Source organism: Danio aesculapii, chromosome 5 (genome assembly GCF_903798145.1).
Source record: "Danio aesculapii chromosome 5, fDanAes4.1, whole genome shotgun sequence".
Taxonomy (NCBI): Eukaryota; Metazoa; Chordata; class Actinopteri; order Cypriniformes; family Danionidae; genus Danio; species Danio aesculapii.
In genome coordinates, this window is record NC_079439.1 from 69,439,906 (window position 1) to 69,462,405 (window position 22,500).

General features: G+C 37.7%; 1 protein-coding gene and 1 long non-coding RNA gene across 2 annotated transcripts in view; one reads left to right on the forward strand and one right to left on the reverse strand.

Annotated features, from left to right (window-relative positions):
• Nucleotides 1-18,609, forward strand: part of LOC130229815 (voltage-gated potassium channel subunit beta-3) — a 77,236-nt gene extending 58,627 nt beyond the window's left edge. Inside the window, exons 7-14 of the mRNA XM_056458806.1 lie at nt 1,971-2,014; nt 2,114-2,200; nt 3,859-3,944; nt 4,341-4,461; nt 8,078-8,172; nt 8,284-8,404; nt 11,562-11,650; nt 15,589-18,609. Coding sequence (XP_056314781.1) covers nt 1,971-2,014; nt 2,114-2,200; nt 3,859-3,944; nt 4,341-4,461; nt 8,078-8,172; nt 8,284-8,404; nt 11,562-11,650; nt 15,589-15,678 — 733 coding nt within the window. The 3' untranslated portion in view covers nt 15,679-18,609. The remainder of the gene's footprint in view (nt 1-1,970; nt 2,015-2,113; nt 2,201-3,858; nt 3,945-4,340; nt 4,462-8,077; nt 8,173-8,283; nt 8,405-11,561; nt 11,651-15,588) is intronic.
• The window catches only part of LOC130229816 (uncharacterized), a 103,485-nt gene that overhangs the window by 75,033 nt on the left and 5,952 nt on the right, over nt 1-22,500 (reverse strand). The window contains exon 2 of the long non-coding RNA XR_008837872.1: nt 11,558-11,644. This is a non-coding gene — a long non-coding RNA (uncharacterized LOC130229816). The remainder of the gene's footprint in view (nt 1-11,557; nt 11,645-22,500) is intronic.

The window sequence follows — 22,500 nt, forward strand, 5'->3', positions numbered from 1 at the left end:
CAACTGTTTTTACGGTATTTTACATCAAACAACTGCAGTTTTGAGGGCTTAAATTAAAAACGAAATATTAAATTGTTAATATAAAATATGAATATTACAAATATTGATAACACTTTAGTTTAGGCAACCACTGACACTATTTACTACCGGCTTATTACCTGCTTATTATCAAGATATGAACTGTTTATCAGCACTTATGAAGTATGATCTTATTTTATATCCCTAATCCCAGCCTAAACCCAACTACTATCTTATTAACTCTTAATAAGCAGCAAATTAGTCATTTATTGAGCTAAAAGTCTTAGTTAATTGTTTGTTAACCCTTACGTACTGTTGTGGATGTTTTCATCAGCACTAATGTGACTCTGAGTGTAACACGGGGAGCGACACAGACAACTGAATTTAGGATCCACGTGCAGGTTAATTCAAAATCAGGGAAGCAATGGTCAACACAGGTGCAAACAGATGTGTAAAGGCAGTCCAGATTCGTAGTCACATGTATCAGGCGAGAGGTCGGTAGATAGGCGGCTGACAAGGAGAAAGGGAAACCAGGCAAAGATTAAAAAACACGGAGGAACAAGACTAAGGGAAACGCGTTGTAATGTCACTGTACAGAAAACAAGGCTCTGCAATGTGAATGAGTGTGTGTGCTGCTTAAATAGTGTTTGTAATCAGTTCTTGACGATCCTCAGGTGGTGCGAGTGTAATCAGTAGAGACTTGGAGCAGGTGTGAGAATGTGTGTGGCATGACTGAATATGTAGTCCATTAATGGCGGAATTGTAGTCCATGTGTGTTTGTGCGTGAGATCCAGCAATCTGGGAGTTATGATCGCTGGTGATCGTGACACTGAGCCTTGTCCGTAACTTTTTTTGTGTTTCAGCAAATGGAATGATTTTCGGTGACAAATCTTATTTTGACACATATTTAAAAAAAATGCTTTAAATGTAATAAAAAAACAACAACTCAACAATACACTGGGCAAATTTGCTACCCCTTTGTTATGTTAGGGATGAAAACATCCACTGAATTAAACCGCTGTAAAACTGCATCAGATATTTCTTTTTCTATTTTTTTCTTTTGCATAAATCTGTTAATCAACCTCAGTCCTGATTAAAACTACTAAATTGCTTAGAAAATTACAGGATTTAAACTCTTTAATTGTCAAATTCATAAATGATGCCACTGATTTAGTGAAATAAACATACACAATGATGTTTTTTCAATATATAAAAAGTCATTGTGGACTGGAAGTCTTGAACATGTGAACAACATTGCCTTTGATGCATTGTTCTTGATTGATTTTAATTTTTTCTCCCCAATTTACTGTTGGTGTCTGTTTTTGCCCCATTGACTTCCATTATAACCACATTTTTTATTACAAAAACATGACACCATATAATCATGCATTTTTGATTGTTGGTGGTTTTCCCGGTTGGTAAGGTAAAATTCGTCATTTTTACTGTTGATCATCAGTTGGCTGCATTAACCCTTTAGATAGCTCTGTACAAAAAAGCTTAGTTTCTGTGGGTTATATGAAGTATAACAGCAAATTGAAGTGTGTGTGTCTGAGTGTGTGAGAGTGACCTTAGTGCACTTACCTTAATGTGTCAGAGAAAATCAAATGTGCATCTCAGCTCTCAGAACTACATGGAGTAAACAAAAACAAAGACTATGTATTTATGCACCATCAAATATGGTTATAATGGAAGTCAAATGGGGCAAAAACAGCCACCAACAGTAAATTAGAGAGTGTGAATTAAGTAAATTAAGTGTGACCAAAATACAAAATAGTATTATCATTTTTAACTTGTATCTTGCGTGCTACATTCAAACAAAGCAAAATTTCTATGTGCGTTTAAAAACGTCATTCTAGTTTCACTTTCTAGCCTATGTTTTAGCATGCTCTGAGAATATATTCATCTTGTTTTGACTTCATTTCTATCCTCTCTGACTCATCTGTGATCCTCAGGGCAGAGACAGAGAGAGGCCTGTCCAGAAAACACATCATAGAAGGTGAAGTGCTGTTTATTACTGTGATAATAATAATAATAATAAAAATAATAACAACAACAATAACAGAGTGGGCAGATGCTGATGGTGTCGTATCTGCAGGTCTCAGAGGTTCCCTGTCTAGACTCCAGCTGGATTACGTGGATATTGTCTTTGCCAACCGGAGTGATGTGAACAGCCCTATGGAAGGTATATTATCTCTTTTACATCTATTATGGCATAGGTTATGAGTGCATAGTTGATGCAACACAGGCTCACTGGAAAAATGTGCCTTGGTGTACATTTTTGAGAACTGAGAAATAAGCTCACCGGCCACTTTATTAGGTACACCTGTCCAACTGCTCGTTAATGCAAATTTCTAGTCAGCCAATCACATGACAGCAACTCAATGGATTTAGGCATGCAGACATGGTCAAGACGATCTGCTGCAGTTCAAGCCGAGCATCAGAATGGGGAAGAAAGGGAATTTAAGTGACTTTGAACGTAGAATGGTTGTTGGTGCCAGACGAGCTGGTCTGAGTATTTCAGAAACTGCTGATCTACTGGGATTTTCACACACAACCATCTCTAGGGTTTACAGAGAATGATCAGAATAAGAGAAAATATCCAGTGAGCGGCAGTTCTGTGGGCACATGCCTTGTTGATGCCAGAGGTCAGAGGAGAATGGCCAGACTGGTTAGAGCTGATAGAAAGGCAACAGTAGCTCTAATAAGCACTCGTTACAACCAAAGTCTGCAGAAGAGCATCTCTGAACGCACAACACGTCCAACCTTGAGGCGGATGGGCTACAGCAGCAGAAGACCACACCGGGTGCCACTCCTGTCAGCTAAGAACAGGAATCTGAGGCTACAATTCACACAGACTCACCAAAACTTGACAATGTAAGATTGGAGAAACGTTTCCTGGTCTGAGTCTTGATTTCTGCTGTGACATTCGGATGGTCGGGTCAGAATTTGACATCAACAACATGAAAGCATGGATGTATACTGCCTTGTATCAATCGCTCAGGCTGGTGGTGGTGGTGTAAAGGTGTGGGGGATATTTTCTTGGCACACTTTGGGCTCATTAGTACCAATTGAGCATCGTGTCAACACCACAGCCTACCTGAGTATTCTTGCTGACCATGTCCATCCCTTTATGACCACAGTGTACCCATCTTCTGATGGCTACTTCCAGCAGGATAACGCTCCAGGTCATAAAGCGCGAATCATCTCAAACCGGTTTCTTGAACATGACAATGAGTTCACTGTACTCAAATGGCCTCCACTGTCACCAGATCTCAATCTAACAAAGCATCTTTAAGATGTGGTGGAACAGGAGATTCGCATCATGGATGTGCAAATCTGCAGCAACTGTGTGATGCTCTCATGTCAATATGGACCAAATATCTAAGGAATATTTCCCCATACATTGTTGAATTTAAGGATTAAGGCAGTTCTGAAGGCAAAAGGAAGTCCAACTTGGTACTAGTAAGGTGTACCTAATATAGTGGCAGGTAAGTGTATGTACATACATGTATGGCTGTGTTTTATGAATGCTACAGCGTGCACAAGAAACACATTAATAACCACAGCTAATGTACACAGCGGCCTCTGGTGGATTTACGAGAAATGGCACGTACTGTGTGAAAAAAAAAACAAGCCCCAGTAACATATCTGAGATAGTCAGAAATTTACATGGCACCCTCTAGTGGAGTTGTGAAAACAAAAATTGCAAGAAGACTTAGTCCAGGGTACATATTTGTCAGTTCTCAACAACGTAGCCCTGGGCACATATTTCCGATGAGCCTGGGTTGAATTGAGGCCATATCGCTGATCGTGTACACTGCTGCGTGTTTGTGTTGACAGAGGTGGTACGTGCCATGACGTTTGTTATAAACCAGGGTATGGCCATGTACTGGGGCACATCACGCTGGAGCGCCATGGAGATCATGGTAGGATCTCAATATGCAAAAGATCAATCCATAAGCATTCCTGTGTCATATAATATGATGCATTCACCATCATGATGAAATGTGTGTATACTGGTACCTACAGTGGAGAACAATATACACTGTGAAAAATGCTGGGTTCCACACAATTCCTTCTTGTTCTCTCAACACAAATCGATGAAGATAACTTAATAATTTTAACAAATTTAAGTGGATTGAACATCAAACAGTTAAGTTATCCTAAAAAAACTTGTGTTGTTTCAACTAATTTTAAATAAGGAGTTTGAACAAGCAGCTTTTTGTGTATGACTAGTGTGTGCAACTTTATATGTACAGCAATGATTGTCAACCTCTTGGCTACTGAATATACAGTTTAACCTTTGTTTTGTCTGTGTTTAGGAGGCGTACTCTGTAGCGAGGCAGTTTAACTTAATCCCGCCGGTATGTGAACAGGCCGAGTATCACTATTTCCAGAGGGATAAAGTGGAGGTGCAGCTGCCAGAGCTTTACCACAAGATCGGTCAGTCGACACAAACTAGCTGAAAATCAGCTTCACTTTACACTTACGCTTATATTAAAATACTGCATGAAACGACAGTAGTGTTTTTGGACCTTTTAATGCTTTTTAGATGATACACAAATATTTCTCTATTGCTCAGTCTACCAGCGGAGGTTGTTTACTGCAGCTAACCTTGACCCTTTGTTCTAGCATGATAATAGTAGAGCTGAAAGAGAAAAACGGACTGAAGGAGTATCGTTTATGCCACAGCACTGCGCTTCAAATCAACTTTTATAATATTTTAGGGCCTTTAGGTCCATTTTCATCTCATTTTGGGCCATTAATTTACACAAAAACAGGGGTCTGCTCCTGTACGAGGACTACTCAGGTAGCTGGATTTGATTATTGATGATTTAATATAAATGGCGGCTTGGTTGGCAAAGCAATAAAGTCGCAGGTTCGAGTCCTGGCTGGGCCAGTTAGCATTTCTAAGTTTGCATGTTCTCCCTGTGTTCGTGTGGGATTCCTCTGAGTGCTCCTGTTTTCCCCACAGTCCAAACACATGCGCTATAGGGGAATTGAATAAGCTAAATTGGCTGTAGTGTATGAGTGGGTGTGTGTGAATGTGTATGGGTGTTTCCCAGTACTGGGTTCCAGCTGGAGGGGTATCTGCTGTGTAAAACATATGCCGGAATAGATGGCGGTTCATTCCGCTGTGGTGATCCCTGATAAATAAAGGACTAAGCTGAAGGAAAATGAATGAATGAATGAATGAATGAATGAATGATTTAATATGATTCAGGATAATTTAATTTAATTTATCTCATCCAGGAGTTGTTGCCATAGCAACAGGTTTGTAAACTCAAACCTGTGAGGCAGCAGCCTCGAGGACAACGCATACACTTAATGCACAAATAGACTTCATTAAACATGTACACATAGACATCAGCTATATACTATATTACTGCAGGCTATATACTGTTTTTATATAACAACTTTAACTGTTAAAAGCTATTAATTACTAGTTAATTAGTTAAAGTTAGTAGTAGGCCCACATGGAATCTGCACACCCAGAAATACACTGATTTCCGCAGATTTTTAGCCCGTCATTGAATCTATTCAAATGTGTGTGCATTTATATTTAGTCAGTTTTTATATTAATTTCAGTAATATTATTGACTAATATGAAAATGTTCATATGTTTTTTTACAGAACAGTTTGTAAAGGGATATTTTCTGTAGAGATATATTATATGAGAGACTTACTTTGTTTAACAAAAACACTGCATTGTAAACATTCAATAAAAGCCATATATTAAGTTTTAGATGCATCCAAATGCATCAATCAGCAGATTTTATACAAAATTCTCAGCAGATATAATGTCATCAAAATGTCCAGAGATTTCCCTTAATTAGTAACTAATGAAGATATGGTAATTAATAACTAGGCATGGGCCGGTATAAGATTCTGACGGTATGATAACCTTGGATATAAAAGTCACGGTATTGTGCTCACTGCTCTGAAATCTTTTCTTTTTAAATGTCTGGACAAAAAACAAAACCTTTTTCCCATTTGAAAACAATATATTCTGTTTTTTTGAAAGATTTATGATATTTTGGAGCAGTAAAAAAAGATCCAAAGAAAATCAGCACACTGCCACTTTAGCTCTCAAAACGTCTTTAATATCACATTTCGACCGACATGGTCTTCATCAGGTGAAGAAGATGAAGACCATGTCGGTCGAAACGTTGAGACATTAAAGACTTTTTGAGAGCTAAAGTGGCAGTGTGCCGATTTTCTTTGGATCTTTTTCTACAAATGTTTGTTTTTGATCGAGCACCTGCCTTTGAGATTTTCTAGATGTGCGCACACTTCTGTTTTTTTGCAGCAGTAAACACATCAGGCTATTTAATTCAAATGAATCATTGGCTTCTGCTGTCTGTCAAACACAGATTTCTGTACAATTTAAAAAGGCATCTTTGGATATTTTTGCTGCTGGAGATACTGTTGTCCTAAAAAACTGAAATAAAATGTTAATAAAAAATCTTGCACATACCTTAGGAATGGTATTACAGAAAATTTTGGCGGTTTTAAAACCTTGACTTTTCCAAGCGTGGTATACCTTGAAAACAGTTATCATCCCACGCCTGTTATCAACATTAACTTTTCAGATTCTGAATGTAATGCAATGATGTGCACATTTTTTGTAAAACTGCTTTAAAACAATAATTAATGTGAAAAGGGAATTGAATTTCATATAAACAGGAATAGATGGTGTCATTTCAGGGTGAGACTAAAATGTGGTACCAATAGCTGCTATTTGCTTACTATTTGTTGAATTGGGGAAAAGAACAATAAAAAAAAAAAATCAATCATAATTTCTCTGAAATAAATGGTACAAAAACTGTCGGAAAGCTCCATCGGTACACTCCATCTGACTAGTATGTACCAGTGGTGTAGTCGGGGCTATACGCACATATACTCGGTATGCTTACTTTTACCGCTCGAAGCCGCGACACGGCACACCAGACACTCACTGTGGCGCGGCAGAAACATGAAGTGTCCCGAATCGTCGCGCCATTGTGTGTACCCTGATAGAAACCTATGTTTAGAATTCTAAAACGCATAGCGCTGTGTCAGGTACAGCAGCACCTAGTTAAGATCACAGGGAGCTTCTGGGATCGCGAGAAATGCAAACGGCTGAAGTATAAGGTTGACTCAATGAGAAGTACACATGTTTGCAAACCTACCTAAAGATACAACCAATAAATCCGATTAAAGCGATAATGTGGAGAATATTGATCTTGTGTTGAGCCCAATGAGCCTTGCATCTAAAAATAGAGCTAGGGTGTTCCTTTAGTGATATCGCTTCGACTCACGCTGAAAATGGCGGACGTGAATCAACAAACTGAGGATATGATGACGTGCCTGTCAATCAATATTGGTGGGCGGGGGGACCGCTCTCCTACGTCAAGTTGCGGTCGATTTGAAAACAACTCCAATTGGTCCACTGTTTTTATGTTGTTAAATTGAAAAAATAGCACTGGGTGTGCTTATATCACCCCAATATGACGGTCTATACACCATACATGCACATATGTCTGTCCAAACAGCTTGAAAAGTAGATTTTTTACCATAGGTGCCCTTTAAAGTGCACTTATTATTACAGAGTGTTCAGTGTGAACGTACTACTTACACTATTTATACTACAGAATGGCGTAGAATAGTGTATAAGTACGCGATTTGGGACGCAGCTACAGTATAGTCTGGCCACCAGCCAATCACTGCATTGGTTCTCATGATTTCAAGGATCGATAGATCATTTACAAACACAAGCAATTAACTGCTGCTTAATTATTACAATCACAGTACAATTCTCATTATTAATAGTCCATCAACTATGGATTATGTCTCAATAAACTCATAGTTTGCTGCTTATTATTAGTTATTATAGTAGTATTTTGATTTAGGTAGAATAAGATCATGCAGAATTTGTACTTTACAACCACTAATAACATCCAATATCTTAATAATAGCCAGGTAATAAGATACTAGTGGTACGTAAACTAAAGCGATACCTTCCAAACCTAAACATTTTAATTCGGAAACATGCGAACTCCCTCTGTCTCATGTTCAGGTGTCGGAGCGATGACTTGGTCTCCTCTAGCATGTGGTTTGATCACTGGAAAATACAGCGATGGGGTTCCCGACTGTTCAAGAGCCGCAATGAAGGTGAGAGGTAGTCAAGTATCTCAACTCTCTTCAGTTTCTCCATGTCAATTGAATCATCATCCCGCATTACAGTGCAGTGCTTGAGTCCTAAACGTTTGGTTTTGTGTGCAGGGCTATCAGTGGCTGAAGGAGCGCGTCTACAGTGAAGAAGGACGCAGACAGCTGGCAAAAATCAAAGAGCTCCATCTGGTGGCCGACAGGCTGGGCTGCACGGCTGCTCAACTGGCCATTGGTGAGGATCTGCACACTTCACATTATCACTATAGGTGGAAAAGGTCTGGGCTCCGTTCTTCGTATGTGCATTACTCAATTAGCTGGATTTGGTTATTGACAATTTGACAGCGACTCTTTGTTTAAAGGTTTGTGGGCGTTTGAGTAGTTTCTGTCATGTGATGTGTGGTTGACAGGACGGACTGTACCTCATGTTCATTTCATACAAATTATAAAACCAGAAAACGTTTGTTTTCAAGTGCACTTGGTTCGTTTAAAAGCACAGATTTCAAGCTTTATGTGGATGTATTTCTGTGAAGCAAGTATTCGCTGAGATTCCAGTGTGTATGTTGACCACCAAACTGTTGTAAAAGCATACGTCTGATCTGAGATTCTCCCTGGAGAAACGTCAGTCTATAGTGATCAATGATTGGCTCCTGTGCTAGTAGGCGGGGCTTCATTCACCATATTGACCGTTACACTTTTCCCCATTCAAAACTATACGAGTGACACGTCTTGTGTATTCTATAGACTTTGGTAATACAGAAAATATGCACAGAATTCTGATATTGTCTTACAATAGTAATGTAGTAATGTCTTACAGTAGTGGCGCAATAGGTAGTGCTGTCGCCTCACAGCAAGAAGGTCGCTGGTTCGAGCCTCGGCTGGGCCAGTTGGCGTTTCTGTGTCGAGTTTGCATGTTCTCCCTGCATTCGTGTTTGTTTCCTCCGGGTGCTCCGGTTTCCCCCACAGTCCAAAGACATGCGGTATAGGTGAATTGGGAAGGCTAAATTGTCCGTAGTGTGTGAGTGAGTGTATGGATGTTTCCCAGAGATGAGATAAGTTAGCGGTTCATTCCGCTGTGGCGACCCCTGATTAATAAAGGGACTAAGCCGAAAAGAAAATGAATGAATGAATGAATACTAATATAAAATAATAATCTAAAATAATAATCTAAAATAATAATAATAATAAATTATATATATATATATATATATATATATATATATATATATATACACACACACACACACACACACACACACACACACACACACACACACACACACACATATATATATATATACATATATATATATATATACACACACACATACAAACACGTACAACTTTAAGGTATCAGCTTTAGTCCATTTTGTGTACAATATTCAACTTTTTTTTGTTTTAAGAAATAATAATTTATGCAGTTATGCACATGTTTTGACAGCTAATATGCCGATTTGATGCTTCGCAAAAGTTGCAGAGACATTTACCAATATAAAAATGCTTTTTGGAACAAAATTAATTTAAACATCCAGTTATTCTTTACACCGATTAAGAAAGTAAATTAGGCCTAGGCTACGATAATAAAGAAAATCCGTTCTAACTGTAAAACTAAATAAATTGCTGAATACTCTTGACACATGAAAGTGTAAAGCCTGCAGCCCACAACAAAGGTGGAAAGTTATCACGTATCATATTTAACAAACCGTTTCCTATGAATTTTATGTAATTTTGCTGACATGGATAACTGAATATTAATCAGATGATGTCAATACGCTGCTCTGCCGTCAGTCAATCGTTGCATTTCTGATCATGATTTCGAGGATCGATAGATCAGTCTTTCACAACACACGCACAGATCTCAGATCAGTTCATCCAGACATTTGAATCTGATTCGTGAACTTGTTTGAAGAACCAAATAAGCCAGAGATCAGTTATTAAGATTAAAAGATCCAGAATCTGCCAAATCATCTTAGATCATTTAAGTGAGGTATGAAGAACGCATCCCTGGGGTCTCATTAATAAACACGGTGCATGAAGTTATAAGCATGGACCGGTATAAGATTGTGGCATTATGATAACCTTGAAAGAAAAAATAAATGAAAATCACGGTTTTGTTATTACTGCTCTAAATATACCCCTCCCCCCCCACTAAACACAGTGAATTTTATTTTAAGAAACATTTATAATATTTTGGAACAGTAAACACGTCAGGCTAAATAATTATAATAAATCATTGACTTCTGCCGTCTTCGTTAGTTTAAAAAACACTGATTTCTTTACAACTTGAAAGGCATTTTTGGCCATTTTTTTTTTTCTTCAGATATAAATAATCCACTGCACTGTTCAGGTCTGCAGTATGCTGGATGTACGTGCGTAAGCTATTTGTTTTTCAAATGTTTGTTCAATCGTGAGCTGCTGAAGATACTATTACCTTAAAAAATTAATAAAGTTTTTAACAACACTTCAAATAAATGACATATAGCTTAGGAATGGTATAACAGAACATTTTAGCAGCTTTCCAAACCCCGGTAAACCTGAAATCTGGTTATCGTCCGATGCCAAGCATGAAAGTGCTTTCAGATGTCAGTGATGTACACATGTATTCTGACCCAGTGCTTATTATATTAGGACATTCCGATTATACATATTCTTTGAGCAGTGCACAACAGAAATTCCTTACACATTACTTGTTAAAAGCCTAAAAGCTGTTATTGTTGTCCTGGAAAAAGGTTAAACCTCCAACTGCTAAACGTTGGCTTGAGGAATTGATATGCACTCTGCACTTGGAATGAACCAGATATCTTTTAAACAGCAACATTGGACAATTTTACAAGATTTGGGACGCTGAAACTTCACGAGGAATTCTATTCCCGATGTACTGTAGTTAATAGTTGTATTGATTATCACTGTATTGAATACTATTCACAGGCTGGGGTTATGGTGTTACACTCAATGTATATGATCAAATTTATCAGCCTAGAATAGTTCACGTACATGTAGACACACAGACATACTTGTAAATGTGGTTTACGAGGACTCCATAGGCGTAATGTATTTTATTTGGTAAAAATGCATAGTAGAGAACCTACCCCAGCCCCTAAAACCACAACCTAAAACTGGTGGCTACGATTTTGAAGCATTTTGAAATATGAGGGGACATAAGGAATGCCAAGGTCATACCATTATAGGTCATTTTTGTGTCCTCATAAACCACACAAGCACACACACTCTCTTTTTAACGTCTAAAGTCTGGCAATCAGACTGAAGCCTGCATGACAGACAGACAGAAAATGTGATACGCATCACTCTACAACTTATAAAAGTATTTATGTTGTGAATATGTTGTGTATTTATGTTGTGAATGTTGTGTTTTTGTGAAATCTCTCACTCAGCATGGTGCTTGCGTAGTGAAGGCGTCAGCTCTGTGCTTCTTGGTGTCTCCAATACAGACCAACTCCTTGAGAACCTCGGAGCCCTGCGGGTAACAAAAACACAAGCACACACACACATCAAACGTTTGAAGTCACACTTGCAGTACTTTGATATACCGACTAACATACTAAAGCACGCGTAAAATATGTGATTATAATTTTAATTGTAGTGTGTTATTTGATAATACATTTAAAGTTATTTTGATGTGGCAAGTTTTATAATTGTTAGTGAATTTAAATGTGACATACTTTTTTAAACAAGCAGATTTTTTTCTTTCTCTGCATGTGTGTGAAAGAGAAATGAACAGAGAAAATGAACAGATGATAAATAATATGCGGCTCACTTTGTGTGCGGATATGCCCATTTATTTAATTCATCACTGCCACTAGTTCTGAGTGCATGAGAGTGTTAAACATGAAGTAGCAGTTGGTCAAATATTTGTAACATAGCCTGTAATAAATAATAAATAGCCTACTGATAAAGTAAGGTGATCACAAGTTCACCTCCGGCACGATAATCGTAATATTATTTTGTAGTGTGTGCTGTGGTTTTCATATGCGCATGTTTAAGATTTGTGGTAATATCGTCGCCATGATGGTCAAAGAAATCTCAACATTCTTTTCACCCCAATGCAATTTAACAGGGCACTATAAAGGCTAAAGAACTTAATTCTTATATTTGCTTTTTTGCAGCCGATGGCTATTGACCTTATTCTTCAGTGCGGAAGTGCGCGCGTTTTTGCGATTGTTTTAGAACTTCCGATTCAGTTTCCTATGGGAGAAATGACTAGGAATAATAAACGGCAAAAAACGGTCAAACTACTTACTCTGCAAACAAGTGTTTGCATTAGAATACAGACAAAGTAGAATAATATAAGAAGAAAATATCAGTTTGCAACACCAAGCTGCAAAACTAGCTGTTTTTAATGTTTAAAAATGAATGGAAGTGAATGAGACCGGAAGTCTCGAGCCAAAATTATTCAAATGGCTGCGCCCACTCGTACGCGGAGAATAAGGTGAACACTTCTCACCAGGGGCGTCACTATATTCAATTATCTATACCCACTATACCTAAAATCTCCAGTGCCCTAGTAAATGCATTGAGATATGATTTACTTCACATGCAAGTGTATTTATTAAGAGAGGTAATCCCGGAATAAACACGTTATTCTCTATGTGCACCCGAACCAACGCTGGTGAAAGCAGTGTGATCATAAAGCAAACTGACTCACGCGCTGCTCTTCTGTCGGTGCGAGTCCCGGAAGTTAACATGCGTGCTAAAAAGCAGGCTACTTGCTGCTCACGTGCCGCTCATGCGTTGTAAAACCGGCGTAACTGCCTTTTTGTTTTGCAAGTCGACAAAACTAAAGTTTAAACAATATGACGGTGATCTTACTAAGCATGCTTCCTGATAGATTTATTTGAATAAAGCAAAAAGGATGGATGAGGAGTCAGGGAGGTAAAGACTTAACAAACCTAATTCTCTGCCATGTGTCAAGTCTAAGACAACAGATAATCCTAAAACACATCTTTTTTGTATTTTATTGAATTGTCTATAGAATTTCATTCAAATGAAATTAATATTTATGCAAATGATTTCTTAAATGATCTTAGCATATAACTCTAGTTGTGTTTAAACATTGTTTCCAGTTACATTTAAGATTATTTATAATAATAATTGTATAATAACAAGAATACTTTTATTTATAATAAATATTTATAAAAGCAATATATATATATATATATATATATATATATATATATATATATATATATATATATATATATATATATATATATATATATATATATATATATATATATATATGTGAACACATCACATCACATAGGGTACACATACAGAACCGTCTATTTAGTATTGTAAAAAGGAAAAGCTGAAAATGTGTGGTTATAGCGGCACCCAGCGGTCAGAATATGTTTTATGCAGCGGATGCCCTTCCAGCAGCAGCTAATCACTGGGAAACACCCATACACACTCATTCACACACATACACTGCGGACAATTTTAGCTTACCCAATTCACCTAAACCACATGTCTTTGGACTTGTGGGAGAAACCGGAGCACCTGGAGGAAACCCACACAACATGCAAACTCCACACAGAAATGCCAACTGACCCAGCCGAGGCTTGAACCAGCGACCTTCTTGTTGTGAGGCGACAGCGCTACCCACTGCGCCACCACGTACCAATGTTAAACATGTCTTGTTAGGTCACACTTTTCAATAAGGTTTCATTAGTTGATGCATTTCCTAACATGATCTTGTACAGCGTTTATTAATCATAGCTCAGCATTTACGAACGCATTATTAACATCCAAATTCATGCTTGATAACATTAGTTAATGCATTAGTTATAGATGCTGTATGTAAGTTTCTGACTCTTCTAAAGCATAAAAATACCAGATATTTAAGAAACATGCTGGGTGAACATTCTTGTTTATCTGAAAAACAATGCTGAAGTCAGATATTCTGCTTTGAACATGTGTTTTCCGTGCTGGAACTGTTTTTGTTTTGGTTTTTTCACCTGCCCAATGCCACTTTAGCAAATTAAATTTCAGCACTCCAGGTTGCCTTGGTGGAAAACTGCGTATTTCATTCATTCAGTCATAAAGGCTCTGAAAGTGTGCATCCGTGACCTGAAATGCGACCTTCGGTGGACAGTAGCAGACTATGAAATGATTCAGATCCACATGAGGTGGTTATTAATTAGCAAATAATATAAATATTAGGACCGTAAACATTAGGTGAGCAGGTTACATTGTAACCCTGTGTCATAACAACACGCTACATGAAAAGATATGCAGTGATCAGCAGTTTGGCTGTTTGCACCAGACGAAATATGGAAGAAATTAAATACAGCCATTCAGGAGCACAGAATATGCACTCACTCATGAAATGGTAAGGTTTATATTCTATTTAATACATATTAAACCTCTTTAACATTATTAAATGTACATGCTGAATCCCTGATAGTGAGTCACAGTTCTAAAGGCAAGGCAAGTTTATTTCTACAGCACATTTCATACACAGTGGCAATTCAAAGTGCTTTACATAAACAGGAATAAAAGAAACAAGTATAAGAGAAATAAAAACAAATAATAAAAATGGCAAAAAAATAAGCATAAAACAGATAAAATGTGTTATAAAAGAATGAAAAAGAAGAGAAAAACATAATACAAAGTTCAAATTCAAATGGTTTATTTTATTTTCCAGATCTGAGGTGAACTTTTTGCTGCTGCTTTCAGTATATGGCAATAAATGTCATGTAAAATGGCATTCAAACTCACATTTGAGGTGTTGGTTAATACAACTCCTTTTAATATGGAAAATATTTGCTTTAATTTACCAATTGATTTAAATCACTCACCCCGTCCTCAATCTGGCAACCTGGGCTTGCGTTTGTTTTGATCCAGGACTGCAATACCAAGTTCAACCTCTGGGTGTCAAACTTACAAACTTACTCCGGGTGCTCAGGTTTCCCCCACAGTCCAAACACATGCGCTATAGGTGAATTGGGAAGGCTAAATTGTCCGTAGTGTGTGAGTGTGAGTGAGTGTATGGATGTTTCCCAGAGATGGGTTGCGGATGGAAGGGCATCCGCTGCGTAAAAATGTGCTGGATAAGTTGGCGGTTCATTCCGCTGTGGCAACCCCTGATTAATAAAGGGATATTAAGCTGAAAAGAAAATGAATGTAAAAGAAATAAAAAAAATTTAATTTGAATAATATAGAAAAATAACCTCTTTGAAACTTAAAATTCTGTTTTAAATAAAATCTTTGCTGTTCTAGAAGAACCGACTCAGGGTTTGCAGTGTTAAGCAAAGCTAGCGGGCATATGTCCCATTTAAAAAGATGGTATCGTACAGGTTTATGTTTTCAAATACTCGCCGAGTATTTCCAATACTAGTATCGGTATTGGAACAACCTTAATGCTAACACAAGATGAGCTGATTTTGATGTCCTCCTCAGGTGCTGTCTCAGATGACTCCTCAGACCGTGAGCGAGATCGATGCTCTCCTGGGCAACAAGCCTCACTCCAAGAAAGAGTCCCGCGCGTGAGGGAACCGGAGGACCACATGAACATGAAGTGCAACCAGAAAGGACAAGGAGAGAACACAAGGGGAAAAAGACGGATCACGGCGAACCATGGCTTTTCTGCTCTCCCGTATATTACAACACCTGCATGCCTTCTGCAACATGCTTCCAGCCCATACCGCACTGCTCTCTGTAACCCTTCTCAAATATCCAGCATAACCTACCAATCAAACACGGCTGTCCGCAACATCACCAACTTTTACATTTTGCTCATTCAGAGAGGTTTCGGTCTTCCAGGAGGAAGCACTGCCGTTTGTTGGAGGCCAGTGAGAAATTCGGCATTATCAGCAGCCCAGATGGATTCTCTGTGATGGAATGAAGCTATATTTTTATCGGCAGCTGGAAGCGTTATCGAATTTGCCAAATATTTATCAAACAAACCTGCGCTGGGTGAATGATGTGCGATCATGATGGGCGTTCTGTGCAGATTTTTGTTGCGGGGGCCTGGTTGTGCGTATGCATGCGGTGACACTTTGAATCCGACTCTCCATTGCTGGTGTTGCACTCATAAAATGGACGCCGGGTAGACTTTACACGTGGGAGGATGTTTCGTCCCGTTTGTTGGGGCGTCCGTTCACTGCCTGTCACATTTCATTCTGGCGGTGCAAGAGAGCGTGGCAAAGACTCCAGCGTGTGACGGGAAACAACATGCAGCAACTTCAAACAGCTGTTTGGACACATCACAAGTCTTCCTCCATTTCCCTCCTTTCCATCTCTCCTTGTGTTTACAAAGGTGCACCTGTCCCTTTAAGAGAACCTGTGCAGGCGGGGGAGGGGCGTGCGAGTGTGTTCATGGTACCTTGCAAATATATTCAGACCCTGGCAAATTCACTTAGGCCGTGTGCACATGTGCACAGGCATTTTTATAAATGGAGTTTTCTCCGCTTGCCTTTTTAAATAAAATCTCCGTCCACATGACATGACGCATGTTAAGGGCACACCAAACCAACAGGGGGCGATAATCACACTTTTATGCTGGGTTCACACCAAATGGGGAAGTATTTTCGCAAGTAAATTGCATACAAGTTAGGGCTGGGCGATTAATCGAAAAGTCATCGACATTCAGAACCTATAATGGATCTAATTCTGCCAGGTCAATTTTTTCAATTACTTTCCCTACCGTGTGTGGAGTCATGTGACCCCGTACTGTTAAGGCTGAATTATATTTATTATATTATGATTTATACTTATTATATTATTATGATATTATACTTCTGCCAAAGGCACATGTACAGACACATCTACACAACTTTGGACGTGAAAGGAGGTGTGCGTGATTCCTAAAGCCACGGTCACACTGCACTTTTCACCCCATTGACTTCCATTCATACGCATGTGAATGCTGCAGACCGGAACGCAAGCTTGTGCGATAAGTTTCGCATGCGGATGCTTTCCAAAGTTCAAGCTTGATGAACTTAATTCACTTGAATTAAGAGACCAAAAGAACGGAAAAAAAAGACTCAAAAAAAAAAAAAAACGTGACCTGTTTGTACAGAAATGTAAAATATGGATGAGTCGCTCGTTTTATAGGTGTTGCATCTTCTTGTTTTATCCTTTCAAAGCGCCATCTGACAGAATTTCGCATGCGCAAATACTAGCGTGATCGCGGCTTAAGTCACTTTAATTATTAAAACAAGCAAGAAAAAGTCATAGTCTTAGACTTTAGGGACCAAAGCAGGATAGACCAAGAGCATAATCATGTCTTGAACTTTTTTTTTTGTACAAATATTATTATTTTTACGTGACAGAAATAATATTTTTATTTTTTTGCCTAATGTTTCAAATGTAAAACTGAAAAAATACTTTATATTCAGTCCTACTCCATGAAGTACAACCTATATTTTGTATTCAAAATGACACATTGTTGAGTAGACTGCATCGCTGCATCTAACGTTTGGTTGTTTTCACCATTAAAAACCAAGGCAATGTCCACACTACGTGAAGTTTATTTATAAACTAATTTCGAGAGGATCACGTGCTTATGATTGCTTGCAGCCGGTCCCGCATTATTCAATTTATGATTCACCAATCAGACGATTCCTAAGCCATTATAAATACCCTAAGTTCCATATGACAGCCATCTTTGTTTTGAAGAATCCCCCCTTTCAACCTCTACTCCTCCTCCTTTCCTAGATGAGTAGCACGGTGGCCCACGGTTAGCACTGTTGCCTCACTGCAAGAACGTCACTGGTTCTATTCCTTACCAAGCCAGCCAACGTTTCTGTGTGGAGTTTACACGTTCTCTCCCGGGTTCCCCGTTTTCCGCCCACCGTCCAAAAACATGCAACTTAAGTTAATTGACTAGTCCAAATCGGCACCATAGACATGCACCTAGTAAGTAATTAACTCTTAAGAGCAATCACTATCTGTTCACTAGCTACTACAGCAGGGGAGTTCTCGAGATCTACCTGAGCTCAAACTCCCTTCTCACCTTGCAAACAGGAGGGAGCCCCGGGCTCGAGGATGTTATGAGCTCAGGGCTCTCTCTCAGGACAGCATGCCAAACAAGCTTTATTATCAATCTTCAGCTAAGCGTGAACTCTTGAATAAGTTTTTGTTTAAAATGCATATTTTTCACTCCATTTTGGCCTTCCTTTCAAACTAAGGCAGTCTTTTCTGATTGCTACTTAATGTACAAGTAGCTAATACATACTCATTCAGGATCTGGCGGACGTGCAACAACTTTAATCATAAGATAAACAGGTTGTGTGGGATTAGTCAGAAGTTTCTCTGCATTACAATGTTGCAGGGAAAGCAGATTGTGACGTCAGTGTTAGAACTGAGCAATGAGCTGATCAGGTTATTGCTAGAAAGGATACAGCTGTGGCTGGAAGTTACCTAGAATTATTTATTAAATTACCCATTAACTTTATTAACATCAACCCAACCCTAAACCTTCCCCTCACAGTAATGTAAATATATTAATTATTGTTGTACAGCGTCACAAAAATGATGCGGGTATCCGCCGCTGTATACCTTCTAGACGTTACCGCTAATCAGGGAATGACCCGGCAACTGCATAGCAACATGATAAAAAGCACTTAGCAATGGCAATGTTTCGCTCATCTGGATGTTTTACATGTAATATAATTTTACTTTATTTTTCAGTTGATTTTAATAGAAGTTATTGAATTATTAGGTTTTTAGTTTGTATACTTGTATTGTTAATATAATATAATATAATATAATATAATATAATATAATATAATATAATATAATATAATATAATATAATAAAATAAAATAAAATAAAATAATATAATAAAATATAATATAATAAAAAAATAAAAAATAAAAAAAATATATAAATAATAAATAAATAAATAAATAAAATAAAATATAATTAATGTAAAAAATTAGTTTGATATAATGTGTGTATTATACATATTTATTATATAGATGTGATACACACACATACATATAGAAACAAAACAAAACATTTTGTTACATATTTAAATGATATCTCATACATTTTAATCATATATTTCATATCTAAATATAAATAAACATTTTCTAAATATATGCATGTGTGTATTTATATAAACATAAGAAACATACACAGCACACACACATTATTTCATTACTTTGAAACAAACGTTAATTTATTATACCAGCACTAAATATAGTGGCCTCAATTTTTATGATCTAGGTGCAAAGTCTAAAGCGCAGGGCGCAAAAGCATTAAAGGTGTGTCCAAATACGCTATTTTAAGCATTGAAAAATACTCTCTGCGCCCTGGAGCATGATCTAACAGGGTTGTGCTTATTCTCTTAATGAGTTCTGAGTGTGTTTTGTGCATAAAGTGCATTAAAACAATCAGTTGCGAGTCAGAGTCAGTTGCGTCGGACCACGGCGCATTTACTATTTACATGGAGGACTTTGTAAGTGGAAAAACTGAACGCTTTACTAGCGAGAAAACAGTTAAACAGAGCATCTGCAGCGTGAAGATAAAGAGCGAGACCCCTCCATTTAGCCTCTTTACTTTCTCTTTACTTTACTCCTTTACTTTACTCCTTTACTTTCGTGGATAAGAAAACGGTGTTGTACACACTCCACTGATCCATTAGTCTACATATTTAATTTCATTTGTTAAGCGCAAAGATTTGTTTCAAAACTATTTCTTAATTCAGCTGTAATTTCCAGCAAACGAATAAATACATCCAGACACACGTCCTGTTCTTATACCCCATGTGGTGATGCAAACATCTCCAAAACCCGACAGGAGGACAAATCTAAACTTTTATTTATTAAAACAAATATGAATATGCATTTAATAAATACTACTACTACTACTACTAATAATAACATTAAACAAATGCAAATTGTTGTGAATAAACTGAAATAAGGCCCCCCGGAAGGGGCCTCCACAAAGAAGGCATGGAGGCAGAGCTCTTTATATTTATGTAGAAAATAATCATTTTTGTAACATGTTAATCCTTTATTTTTTATATGTAAAGATATGTGTATTGCTGTACATCCTGTGTGTATTAAGCAATGTGTATACATTTTGGACCTGCATTGAATCATAACTACGTTCTCTGTGCTGGACTTTAGACCTGCTATCAGTTGGTCAATGGCGCAGTCTCTATTTCAGATCCTCAAAATAGCAACACACCAACAATGCGCCCTAACACACCTCCTTTATAGACCGACACACCCATGCGTCCACAAAGTGGTGCAAATGGATTTGCTATTTAAACAACGTTGCGCAAAACGTGAAAATTAGGTTTGCGCTGGTCTGAAAATAGCAACAAATCGCACCAAACACATCTTGCGCCGGGTGTATGATAGGGCCCAATATGTTTCTTTAAGTAAAATATGTATTGTTCATATTTTTATTCTTACATTTAATACAGTGGATTCTAACTTCATCTCTATTAATGTGTGATCTGGGAGTCTAAATGAACTGGACATAACAGGGTCTGTTTGCTTGCATATTATTAATGAATATTGCACATCTATATGCAATATTTGTCTATTTGGCATTTTAAGAATTGGTTCTGGGTCTGAATACTTCTGCAAGGCATCATGTGTATGTGTGTGGGTGTGTGTGTCGGTCATGGCTTCAGCGGTCAGCATCCTTTGCACTAAGCGGACAGAGTCATCATTTAAAGATCATAGTTCACTAATAGTCCAGAAGGGTCATAGGTTAAGATGACCAGAGAACTGTGCTAGTATTGCTTTGTGTGTTTGACAAACTCAAACTGCGTCAGTGACAATGAAAAGCCAAGCGCTTCACTTTTAAAAATGTGTTCGTGTCGGTCCGTGACTTCGGACAGAAAGACACAGACCGGCTAACTCTTCGATTTCCCATCAGCCATTGCTGAATATCACAATGTGCAGTGCCTCAAAACACACTTCATGAATACATGCGTTCACAACCCAAATCCACCGCTGTCGATTACCACAGAAAAAGCAGAGAGCTTGATCTACAGCTTTGTGAAAATACAGATGGCCATTAAAGGGTTAGTTCACGCTAAATTTAGCAACATTTTTAATTTACTTATCCTTAATAATAAGAGAATTAATTATTTTTTTGTTGAACTAATCCTTTATTTATTATTATTCTATAATTTATCGCACTTTCCACCAGAGACTTTCACTTTAAATTTATTTTTTTCCACAACTGTTGTTTTCACAAACTAAAGCCCAAGCTGACCACTAATGTTGTCATAACGTTTTGGCAAGGTTCTGTAAATGTTGAGTAATGTTTTTTTTTTAACCCCAGTTAATTCCAGTAGAGCATTCATTCAGAGTTAACTCTAGTTTAACACTGTTCCCAAAGTGTGACTCTAGACCACAAAATTAGTCATAATAGTCCATTTCTTTTCAATACAGGCTCAGTGTGATTACGTACCGCCGTATACATTTCTAGAGATCGCGAATAATTTAGCCAGAGGTACATACGGCTGCATTTCATCTTTAATATTTACGGGGTAGTGACGGCCGGCGACGGCTTCTGATTCTGATTCACCTCCGTGTGGACGGCTTTTCCGCTGTTGCCAGTTTGCTCAGTGGCTCGCCATGTACGTCAGCGAACTTGAAACGCAGAGAGGAGTTGACCGCGATGATGGGGTTTGAGTGCGGTGAAGAAAGGTTTTGGAAGTAGATAAAATCAAAAGACCAAAAATAAAATAAACAAGTAAATAACATGGTAAGGACGTGGTACGATCTGAAAACCTGGTAAAAATCAGGCAGACACGAGAGCTTTTCTTTTTCTGTATTGCTTTTGAAAACTCTGTCGGTTGGGTTTAGGGAAGGCGGTAGGCGCTGCTACTAATCGATGCTTTTGAACAGCACCCTCTGGTGGATTTACGCAAGAAGAGCAGGTGCGAATGGCACTCGCGAGAGAAATTTAAGATCTCAAAAAGCGTACACAACAGCATCTGACGAATTTGTGAAAACAAAAACTGGAAAAAAATTTACCTCCTGGGACATATTTGGCATTCTCCAGAAATGTATATAGGGTTACATATCAATAATGTGCCTATAATGAATAATAATGATCAATATTTTATATATATATATATATATATATATATATATATATATATATATATATATATATATATATATATATATATATATATATAAAAAAAAATATGATAGCAGAATAAATAAGCTATGCATTAATGTATGTATGGTTAGTTAAGATATGACAATATTTGTCTTATATACTACTATTTGAACAATGAGAGCATTCAAAAATATCAAAATATTGAGAAAATTCATTTAGAAAATTGTCAAAAAAATCAGTTGGAAATTCTGTTTTTAGCAATGCATACTA